The 12,089-nt window shown below is 32.6% G+C and overlaps 1 protein-coding gene across 1 annotated transcript in view; it reads right to left on the reverse strand.

Annotated features, from left to right (window-relative positions):
• Window positions 1-315: 315 nt before the first annotated feature.
• The window catches only part of LOC129228180 (uncharacterized), a 29,139-nt gene continuing 17,365 nt past the window's right edge, over window positions 316-12,089 (reverse strand). The window contains exons 6-11 of the mRNA XM_054862845.1: window positions 11,514-11,590; window positions 7,891-8,004; window positions 6,885-6,981; window positions 6,639-6,804; window positions 2,761-2,855; window positions 316-485 (exon numbers count right to left, since the gene is read on the reverse strand). Coding sequence (XP_054718820.1) covers window positions 333-485; window positions 2,761-2,855; window positions 6,639-6,804; window positions 6,885-6,981; window positions 7,891-8,004; window positions 11,514-11,590 — 702 coding nt within the window. The 3' untranslated portion in view covers window positions 316-332. The remainder of the gene's footprint in view (window positions 486-2,760; window positions 2,856-6,638; window positions 6,805-6,884; window positions 6,982-7,890; window positions 8,005-11,513; window positions 11,591-12,089) is intronic.

Raw genomic sequence — 12,089 nt, forward strand, 5'->3', positions numbered from 1 at the left:
TCTTGTAATTTATTAATTTGTCTTGCCTATGCTTTAAAAAATGAGGGGGGGGGAGGAATTGGCTTGAATGTAATTGAAATAGATGGACTGATTGTCTTACAGTATGAATAATATTTATTCTTGAAATAGAGAGTAGGAAAGTAAAAGAGAAAACATGAATTTATATAATGTACAGATTTTGCGGCTTTTATGCAATGCCTTTTAAAATGGTCTATATGTATGTTTTTGTTTGTGAGAAAATGAGAGATTATTTAAAAGTTATTAAAATAAATTAAAAAGCTCTTGTTCAACTTTATTATTAAGGCAGTCATTTCATTGAAATGCTACAAACATTAATCACAATTTAATACATTGAAGAAGACTTTGGCAGCATTTTGGATGCACTCATCTTCATACTCTGAGAGGTTGTGCAGAAAATGCAGAATTTCGGGCTCCATAACAGCTTTTTTCTCTCTAGCAGCCAAGCATGATAAAAAATATATCACCTATAAAGAGGGGGGAAAAAGCTTGAAAAAAAGTCAGTTAATTAAAAAAAATACATATTAATTGAGATCTGTCAATTTAAATTTTATCAGGTGACATTTTAGAATCCATTTTTTTTTTTTTTTTAAATGAGAAGCTTGCTACTTAGGTGACCTTGATGTTTGAGCTATAGTGCAGGTAAAATACCCTAAGTGTTGCTAGTGTTTGAACTAGCAGAAAGATTTTGAATATTAAAAAACTCAAAACAAGAACTTCTAAGCCCAATTCAGGCAGTGAGAAGCAAAAAGGTGTAAGTGCCAAAATTGAAATTTTGGAGGCAACCAGTACAATTGATAGAACCTTTCCTTGGTTTAGGGGCTAAAGATGGTACTGGTAGCCCTGGTAGTTGCTGCTGTACAGCATGATTTAGAAAAAACAATCAATAAAAGCCTACCCAGGATCTGAACTTCAAATGTATTTTTTTCAAAACTATATAAAACATCTACTTATATCTCTTTGCTTCTCCCTGCCTCAATTTAAAAGGTTTTCTAATATTACTGAGGAGTTTTGAGGTTATTCATTGTTAATTTTCAGAGATGAGATTATCTTTTTAGACTGTGGCTCAAAGCAGTTGCTAGATTTTCAAAGAAACTATACTTGATTCCAAGCTAGCTTGACAATGGAGAAATAAGCTGAGGCGCAGGGAAGGAAACGGTTCCTAGTGCCCCTGGTAAACTGAAGAAATTGTGCCCCCCCCCCCCCTCTGGGGAAGTCAGTGGAGGTTATTGTGATAATTTTTTTGGAACATTTTGATCTGTTAGACAAATAGGCAGCAACATTGTAATTTTTTTCTAATTTTCCTTTTTAGAATTGTTTTCAATGATGCCCAATGTTCCTTCCCAGTAGATTACATGTATCCCCTCTAGCTCTTTTTCATCGCTTTTATTTGACTGTTTTTGGCATCCTATCATTTTATTTTCCCGCCAGCACCCTCTGCAGCATCACCGTCAACCGGCTCCTCGCGATGTTGCTCCTATAGCGAAAACCGTCTCCAGGTTGCATCCATATGCTACACACACGTGCATACATAGCATACATGCACAACTACACACGCGCACACACATACATACACCTACACACACTCAAACACATATATACACACACACACGTATACATACAGACACCTACACATAACTACCCACACACTCATCACACTCATGCCTGCACACAGACACACATGCCTACATACACATACAGCCTACACACATACCCCCCCCCCCCCACTCATAAGCACACATGCCTACATACACACACACACACTCGTGATTGCGAAAAACATAATTTGCATTCAAGAAATCAAAATTCAAATTATTTTTTTTAATCACTCGAAATACTGCGCCCTTGGCGAAGAACATAAATGCTGTGACTCAGCATTCAAAATAGTTCAAACAGTCACTGAGTTTTTGAATTTTTTTAATTTCACTCATTATAATACAACCATTCATTTTCATTTTAATTAGACTACGGAAGATTATGTGACATCAATCTACAAAACTCTGTTTATGCGTTATATGCTATCTATGAGTTTTGGAATGCGAGACATCGTTGTTTAATAGTTTTATTTATTTAAAAAATTTTTGCTTGTGGGAACGGTTGGGGTCACGCTGCCATTTTTTTTTACAGAAAAATAAAAAATATATAGAAACGCATAATCAATGGAAAATGTAGGTGGGCAATTTTATTTGACTATGGGGCCAATTTTATTTGACTGTGTGGACAATTGCCCCCCAAAACCCCATTAAAATATGCCCTGTTGAGCACTCTCTCTGCTTCTGACTGCAAACACTCCAGTGATTGTCAGGCAATGCAGATGGGTGAGTGCTATCATCTGGTGCAAGGAAGGTCAGTTTCTCTTGACGGTTAATAATTTTGAATTTAAATGTAAAAACTAACCCCGGTCTCCCCTACTGATTTGTAGGTTTTTTTTGCTGTTAATTTGAAATATGTTCGTACGACCAAGAAGGCTTTATCTGGAACCAAGTATCCTCTTTCAATATGATTATATGTATAATTATACGCTATTTATTCTTATTGTTTGACAGAAATGCTATTGCATTAACAAAAATAGCCTGTAGCTAAAGTAAAACACCTATTAATGGTGATCTTATTCACAGCAACGTAATGCTGTGAATAAGATCTGCATAGCCTTCACAACGCTGCCAGGTCAGGTTTACCCCAACTATAGTCGAAGTTTGCCAATCAAGAACAATTGTTTTATTGACGCAAGAGAGTATTTACCTGCAAAATAAATGGCTCGCTTGGCTTTAATAGTACTTTGATGTTTTCTGTTTTGAATACTGCATTAAAAAGATTTTCATCACATGCATCTGAACCTAAAATTTTCAAACAGATTTAAACTCTGAAAATTGAGACTTGAATAAAATTAAGCTTCTAGATAAAACTGATTCTTAATTAATTACAGTCGGACCTCCATATATCGAAGTAGCCAATTGCCGGAAAAAATTCGATATATAGAAATTTTTGATATATAGAAACAATCTTTTTCTCATAAAAATCTCCTAAAACATTAATATTAAAGCTAATTTTCGTGTATGAAACCCAATTTCTAATTTATACGAACATTGGATTAAAAAGTTAAGAATTAAAAAAATAACAGAAATTACACTTTTGCACCTTCAGACATCTTCATTCTTCGGCAATTCAACTTGATCCGGAACATTAGGGTATTTTCGTTTTGACAATGGTTTTTTACTTTTCTCTCGATTACAATCTATTTAACCTGAATGATTTTTATCAAAGCTAAAAAGACTAAAAATGATAATCAACAGACAAAAGGGATAACTTGAAACTGATTTTACAGTGTTACTGGTTACAACTAAGATTTGAAATGAACTTAAAGGAATTTAAGAACTCCAGAACGGAACAACGACCTATCAACACACCCCCTCAACCCCTGATTCCTTATGAGTTTCGTAGCAACCTTTAGTGAACATAATTTTCTCCCCTAACCTTCATTTTTCATGAGACAAACAGTCTAAAGTGAAAAAAAAATCTACGAAAGTCTCGAGAAAATTTCGATATATAGAGATTTTTTCGATATATAGAAACAATTTTTCTATGTAATGAGCATGGAAACGTGCTGAAATTTTGATATATAGAAAATTTCGATATGTGGAAGTTCGATATATGGAGGTTCGACTGTATATATTTTAAGTAAACAGTTAAACAGAAATACATAAATAGTAAGAAGTTTCTAGTTTAAATAAATTACAATTGTTACCAGGTAACACAATCAATCGGTTGCAATTAAAAAGTTAAAACAGGAAATTCATTACAATGAAAATGAGGTTTAAACAGTTTTTTTATCAGGAATTCCAGCCCTTGAAAATGCCATATGATGCTCAAAATTACATGATTTTTTATTTGATAAGCAGGACATGTTTATATCAACCAAAGAATGCTGTGTGGGAAAATTTTCCACAATGTTTTAAGAATAAAATCAGTAGCTTGGCTTGTTACCTTTACAAATATTGAGCATTGAAAGAGGATGTCAAAAGAAACAAAACAGTCTTATAAAACCCTTTCAGTTAATGGAGATTCCTTCCCCCATAATATTCCATGTCTAGGTTATTGTCCTCTCATTCCCAAAGGCACCACAATTGGTGGCCACAGTGACTTCCTGTGACCTCCCAAAAAAATTTCTTTAGCAAATTTTGCTGACGATTTGACAAATTTGGAGACTATATTGCAACTTAGATGTTCTTTTTCTTTTTGAAATTTTTTCCAAAATATTTTTTAAGGATGCTCATAATTCCGTATGATATGAATGCACTCTGCATTCTGCAAAATTCAGAATTCCATTTCTTGAGAATTCCCCCCCCCCCTCTCAAAAATTTTATATAGTGTTTGAGAACCCTTGCTCATTCCTTCTTTAGTCAGTTTTGCATCAGGTTCACTAATGACTGGCTTTGATCATTGCACTGTTGGAGATTGGAAGAAAACATGATAAGAATTACAATAGTGTTCCTCAGGAATTTCAAAAATCGACTTATCAGACAGAGAAACTATGAAAAAAGTGAGTATGAGAAAACTAGCAAGGCCTAGTACGTTTTAGTGTTTCATTTCTTCTTTAATATAACCCTTCTTATTATTTGCCACTGGCCAGGACTCAATTGTATTTGCAATTGTATGTTAGTGGTTGTCTGGCTAGTTCCCCAGTGAACCACTATCATATCTCACACAATCCACTATCATATCCAGCAAACCACTATTGTAAGTGGGTGATCAAAGTGATCCCTGTACATTTTTCATTGTTCCAGAATTTCATAACTATTTTTCTGCAATTAAAACTATATTTCATTAAAAAGCATGTTTTAGTAAGCTGAGCTAATTTTAGCATTTCCTCTTCTGACTTAAAACTTTGTCATGTTTCGGAACTTTGGTTTCAGGATTTGTACGCTCCTTCAAAACTCCTCCAATACTCCTTCATTTAGGAAATTTTTTTAAGGGCCCTTAACCTTTTCATTTTGGTCTTAACTCCTTCAAAACTCCTTCTTTTTTAGTTGAAGACTACATAATCTTTCTCTATGACAGTAACTTAAAATACTTTGACGACAACTAACTTCATCACAAGGGTGATTTTAATATAGTAATTTCAATATTTTTTTTTTCATAAAGATTTGATTTACAAATTTATCATAAGTCATAAAAGTTGAAGGGAAATTTTATTAGCAGACAAAGGCAAGTCTGCTAATAAAATTTTGAACACACATTGAAGTAAAACATGCTTAAATGGTGTTTGGCTATTTTTTCAAGTTTTATGATGATTGTTCTTCCCTCCACCACACTCTTAGTAGCAAAAGTCAGGTTATCTAATTATTATTTAAATATTTAAAAATACATAAGTAAATGTAATATATTAAGTGAATGTGTTAAAAAAACCATTGTTTAGTAAATCGCAGTTATGATATTGTAAGGAGTGCTATCCACAAGTGATGTCATGCTTTGCGGAGGAGACAGGCTCATGAAATTGTAACAAGAGGAAGAGAGAAGGTGACAAAAAGTGACATCACACAGTTATTGTAACAATATGTTTATAAAAAATATGTTATGGGACAATAGAAATTGTTAGGTGAAATGTGACACTTTTTGATGAAGAGGGTTGTTGATAAAAAGTTTGACATCATTTAATAACAGCACATTAGTACTCCTTCAAAATCTCATTTCACTCCTTTAAAACTCCTGCAAAACTCCTTCATTTTATTTCTGAAATTGAGTACGAACACTGCTATTTCATATTCCTCTTCAAATTTCGTAAACTTTTCGAAGCTTCTAAACCAGTAGGCACTCGCTATAAACAAGGTTCATACTCTTCCAGACAAAAGGAATTTCAGGAGTCTAAAACAAAATTTTCAGGAGCAATAACACGAGCGGTTTTTACAAGAAAATTAGTTTCAGTAACATTTAATCTACTTCACTATCAAAATTTTAAAAAGAAAAAATGTATTATGCTTTTAATTGATTAGTAATTTTTTTCACACACTATTCAATCGAAATAAATAAATAAATAAATAAAAATTGGATTAAAAATATTTGAAAAATTGCAGGAATACACAAATTATTAACAAAGTCCCAATAGATATATCGGCATATTATCAATTACAAAATAGCAAAAGCACTACTAATTAGCAGTATCAAAAATATGCTTAATAGCTGTTAACACAAAACCTAGCGCATGCTCTTGGTTCGTTCTCTAGTGGCAGTTACGACCAGTAATCATAATGGGACCCCATGTCTTTGCGAAATGCACTGGGTGCTCTGTATAATATGAGAATTTGATTGGTTGCCAGCGATTCAATATGGCCACCTAAACGGAGATGACATGGAATTAAAATTAGCGATTGTTAAAGTTTTATTTTAAGATTGATGAAGCACTTTTACTAGTAAAAATTATTTTCAGGAGAGGGGGGAAATCAGGAGGTTAAAACAAAAATTCAGGAGTTTAAAGGGCCCTTAGAAGAAAAAATTAAATTTCAGGAGTTTTTCAGGAGGCGTACGAACCCTGAACAAATCTATTTCTTAAAATTGCTCTGTATGCTGCCATAATTATAGCATCAGATTTTAGTTAACTATCCAAAATAATGGAGATGAATTACCTAAAATATTAGTCAATATCCACAATATTTCTCTCCTTAGATATTCATATTCTACAGCAATTAATTTATTTAAACATTCATTTAAACTCTCTTTCTTCAGCAGGTGCTTGCATAGAGCTTCCTCACAAAGTAAATATCCTAAGCATCTTAGCAGAGGAACCAGGACCTTTATTGAAAATAAAAAGTTTGTTACAACTTTTGTACACAAATAGACTCTTTGCACTTGAGAAAAAAAAAAGAATTTACCATAGTATATTTCTTGTTGAGGATCATATTGTTGAGGCAAGTGAAAATCCCTTCAGCAGTAGAAAGATTGATGAACTCAAGATGATTCAAAATACCCCTTTATTGAAAAGAAGTCAGCAAATTATGTACAAATTGAGTAAGGAGTCTAGGGAAAGGGCAAAAGTAAAATGCTTCATCTCTATGCTCTTTTCATAGGCTGCTGGTGCAGCGAAAAAGTGGAGGACAGGGGTAATGTGGGCACCCCATAAAATTGCCTTTCTTTTGGAAAATCAGGCTATTGTACTGGATTTTAATGTCATTATTTAGACTTCAAAATTATCCAGTTTCATCATATTTGATTTTTTTTCAAGGATAGATCAACAACAAAAACCCCAATATTAACTCTAAAAAATTCAGAGCAAGGCCTACAGACGACCACAGTAGACTTTAACAAAAATCGGTACAGGTGGCCAGAATAGACTTTATTTTTCCTAATTCAAAGTTTCATTTTATTTCTTATGAAATGATAACATGAGGAAAATATAAAACACATGCCATATCAATTCTTCTTTTATACATGTGAATGATCAGCATTTTTCCAGCCAATGCTAATTTGGAATTCTGAAAAGTGGAGGGGCGAGATTCCATAACTTTACCCCCGCCATGAGCTGCCTATACTCTTTTTGTACCCCAAAATGATCTATTATAAGCTATTAATTACTTTTTGAATTTGCAAAAAGTTTTTGTGTCTCAGATTTGTGAAATTAATTATGAACTAATTCAGAGGCAAAATTTTACTATTTCATTTATTTATTGCACAATAAGCTAAAGGTTTAAGTGATAGAAAAAAAAAAAGTACATTTCATTTTTGGATGCAACACTAAAAATAGCATAAAAAGCAAAGTTAAAAACTAAAAATTTTTTTTTAGAAAGCATGTTTCTGTAGACCTGTAAAAATGTTCATAACAAACACAAAGAAGTTTAAAATTTTGCTAAAAGATTAAGTAATTTTCTGTGTCATACTCACAGGTAGCAAAATTTTGAAAGAATAAAACTAGCATCCATAATTATTGGTAGAGGAGTATTTTCTTTATTTATGTGGTGAAGCAAATATCCCGCCAAATCCGGCTGTGTCGATGTTCTGAAAGGTGTATAGAAAAAGCAATCAAAACAAATCTGCTAAACCATTACTGATATCAATAGATCATGAACTTATATTACATGAAAACAAAATAAGGATGTTCTGAATTTGGATTTAACATTTCTTTTCGTATGAACGAAATATTTATGAATGTTTATACAAGCGGTCGGCAATGTTTTTTTCAATTCAGTTACTTTTATTTTTTTCCTACAAAAGCATTTGTTGGTGGATCATATCACTTCTACTTTAGATTATATATTATCTTACACCACAGAAAGTAAAAGTATTATACAAATGGATAGGCCAAAACAAATATGCAAGGTATCTTAATTGTTTAAATGGCTTTTTTTTATGCTGATAGCACTCATTTTTATTCGCTGGCAAGGATACTTATCAATCATGACTATGGACCGTTCATTAATTATGTAAGGATGGTTTTGGCAATTTTTGACCCCCTTACCCCCATGTAAGGGTATGTAAGAGTTTTCAACCCCCACCCCCCTCTCCATTCTTATATAGGATTCCATTTTGTTTTTCAAAATTATAAAATGTTGTTAGAAAAGGTTCAGATACACTAAAACTCCCAGTTTGACATAAATCGAAGATTATTATTTTTCAAATACATTATATGATGTGATATTAAATTAAAAATAAAACATACCATATGTAGTGCAATTCTTTTATTATATTTCCAGGCTCAAATGAAATATGGTCCCTGCCAGGGGCGGCATTTCAGCATTTCATTTGCGGGGTCGAGTTTCTTAAATATGTATTACCACAGTGCGGTACCAAACACACATTAGCTAACAGGAAGTGCTCATAAAATTGGTTTAGAATAAAAATTAGTGTTTAGAAACAATTAAAATTTTGATTCGTTTTTTAATAAGTTATCATACAAAATATCTCGATACTTAAGTTTTTATACCTTTTGGAAAAGTTTCAATGCATGTTTTTTGGAAAAATGGAAGAGCAGGGAATCGTGTTACTAATTTATCAGTGCCCAGTGTCGAGCTGTTTTGCCAGTACAGCTAAATAGAAAAGTTTTTTTCCCATTGTACTTTGAAAATATAATTCTCTAACCTCCTGAGACATAAAAAAATCTTTCTCTACTAGGAGCTGATTGGAATAGTTAAAAAATAATTGAAGTAACAAAGTTATGTATGAAAACACTTTTTATAGCTTGCTCTTCAGAATCACTCTTGCAACTTCAAAAATTGTGAGGGGCTTAATTTTTCATCATTGAATAATCTAGTCTCGTCGGCGCTATCAGCTTCAATGAGATGTCATCTACCTCCAGCTCTGTTATTCACTATTCCAGAGTAATGAGTCCATAACAAGGACGAAACTGCAGTCTCTGGGTGTGATAACCTGTCTGTGTGTATATTGCTTGTAATTTTTCTTGCCTCATGCAAAAAATCTTACTCATAATTGAAACGTTTTATTTTTCGTTTTCAAAATCCAATCCAGATAATACAGAGCCAACCATACAGAAAAATAATTATCACCAAATCTTGTGTTTATTTCATTCGAAACTGAATCAATTACTTCATACAAAATATTAAAAAATCAATGTTTGACTTCACATCATCATGTGCATTTTTGTCACTTTTTTTTTTTTTTTTTTTTTTTGCACCTGTTTAAAATGGGCTCCGAGGAAGTTTTTTTTTTTTTTTTTTTTTGAAAAGTTTCGCAATTGATTGAAATACATTAAATACATCTACGTAAAATCTATTTTCAGTTTCAATTGTAGATTGAACTATGGTAGTATGAAAGCACAGATCAATTGTAGATTGAACTGCGGATTGAATAGTCCGAAAATTAAGGGTGGCGGATTGAAAATGTTTTGATAGAGTAAAGCATTTTCCACAAAAACTTTCCTCAATACAAACAAATTGAATAAAAACTCAAACAAAGTCATACATGCTAAAAGGCATGAGCTTTTTCACCATTGAAAGAGTCGTTTTGCAATAATTCTTCAAGTGGTCAAATCACTGCTTTGAAGTTATAGAGAAATGTTTTTATGGTTTTAACTCTTGAAGACCATCCTAATTGCATAATTATAGAACCCCATAAAAGGTATTTGTTGATATGTTTTTTTTATTCAATAATTACATGCATTTTTAAGAAGTTTCTATGAAAGCATATAATGCATTGAGTAGTTGAAACGTGTTTCTAGCAGAACTAAGCGATGAACACTCATTAAATGAATATGTACACTTAAAAAATAAGCGTAAAAGTGACTGTAAAATATCAAGGAATATTCTTGTGAAAACCATGCAGCCACACCACTTCGCACAGCCTCTCATATTGGGCATACCATCGTTACACTGGGCACATAAGTATGAAATATTTAGCCAATATGAGGAGATGTCTTTTTTAGTTGAAACTAACCACATGGTTCTCTATCAGTTTTCTCTGTTTTGAAAAGGCCGGAGAATACTTCATGAATTTCTTAGTCATCACCCAAATAACGAAAAACACTTTTTGTAGTCTGGGAATGTGTCGAGTTTTAAATACCTGAGAACTAGCGAGATTTTTTTTTAATGAACATTGATTTCCGACTTACATAAATTGAATTCACCCATTTTCTATCATTCTGCTCAAAAAATTTGGGGGTGCTTCCGCCTCCTCTTGACCCCCCTATTTGCCGCCCCTGGTCCCTGCCAAACTACTTAACTGCGCGATTTCTAAATATGAAATTTCAACTAGAAAAATGTTATGTAAGAATGGGTTTGACCCCCCCCCCCTCTCCAAAGTAAGATTATGTAGAGTTTTTTCTACCCTTCGCCCTCGGGACAACCCTTATGTAGTTAATGAATGAGCCCTTAGACATTGTTTATAGTGTTACTAGGATTTTACCAGTGGGTTACTACTAGCTGACCCACTGGGAAATTCAAGTCATCACTAGTTTATACAATTGATTCACCTGTAAAGAAAATGTGGAGAAATTCATGTACTTTCAAATGGCTGCAGAGTTATAAGCTACTTTCATGATTGAACATTTTTTTTTTTTTTTTGAATCTCCTTCGAGTTTACAGTTTTTGATGCATAAGAAATATAACAATATTAACACTCGCATTTTTTTTCCTGAATACCCAGTGATGTAGTTAAGGGGGAATGCGGCCCTCTGACATATTTATTTTTTTTTAATTAGAAAAATATTACAAGTAATTTAAATTGATTTCAAAGCACCTTTTCTTTCGGTGGTTCCCCCCCCCCCCAAACCCCAAGGTAAGTTCGTCTGAATATTTTGCCCCAAATTTAGCACTGTAAATACCAATTTAATTTCTTAACTTTGCACTGACCTATATCTGTAAAATCTAATTCATATGTTTGGTCATCTTGTACAATATCATTTTCAAAGTGAGGGCATGAAACAAGTCTTAAAATGCACAAATATACATGTTATGATATTTATGCTTAATACTTTTTATTTATTTATTTTTTCAAAACATTGTTTGTTCACGAGTTTCAAATCATAAAAAATATAAACACAAAATTTCACTTACATTATATCAGAGTCTTCATATTGCATACATGCATTCAAAGCAAATACAACTGACTGCAAAACATTTGGAGATGGTACCTGAAGGCATAAATAAGTGCAATTTGATGTTTGATGTCTCAAGACCAACCAATTAAATTTCAATAAAATCATAAATTACATTTGTGCTACAATGTGTATTTACTTGATTCAACACTAGTTTCTTGCAATGGTCAACATTAAAAAAGTTGAAGAAAATTTTTTTGCCTTTTTCTTACACATTTAAAACTTACACATTTTTTAACTTACAATAGTAATAATGTAGCTCAGGGGCGGATCTAGAGGGGGGCCATGGCCCCTCCCAAAGCATTGTGATTGTGGGATTTTTTTTAAAAAGAAAAAAAAATTGAAAATATTATGAAAAAATAACGAAATTTAACACGTTTTTTACATTAAAAAAATTTCGGCCTTAATTGGGAGAGAAATTGTATCTCTCTCCTTGAAAAAGAACTATTATTCCTAAAATTTTGAATTTTGCTTCTTCGTTTACATCACTATCTTGGTTCCAACTTTAGACACTTGGACGTTCTCTAAATGCTGT

Source organism: Uloborus diversus, chromosome 1 (assembly GCF_026930045.1).
Source record: "Uloborus diversus isolate 005 chromosome 1, Udiv.v.3.1, whole genome shotgun sequence".
NCBI lineage: Eukaryota > Metazoa > Arthropoda > Arachnida > Araneae > Uloboridae > Uloborus > Uloborus diversus.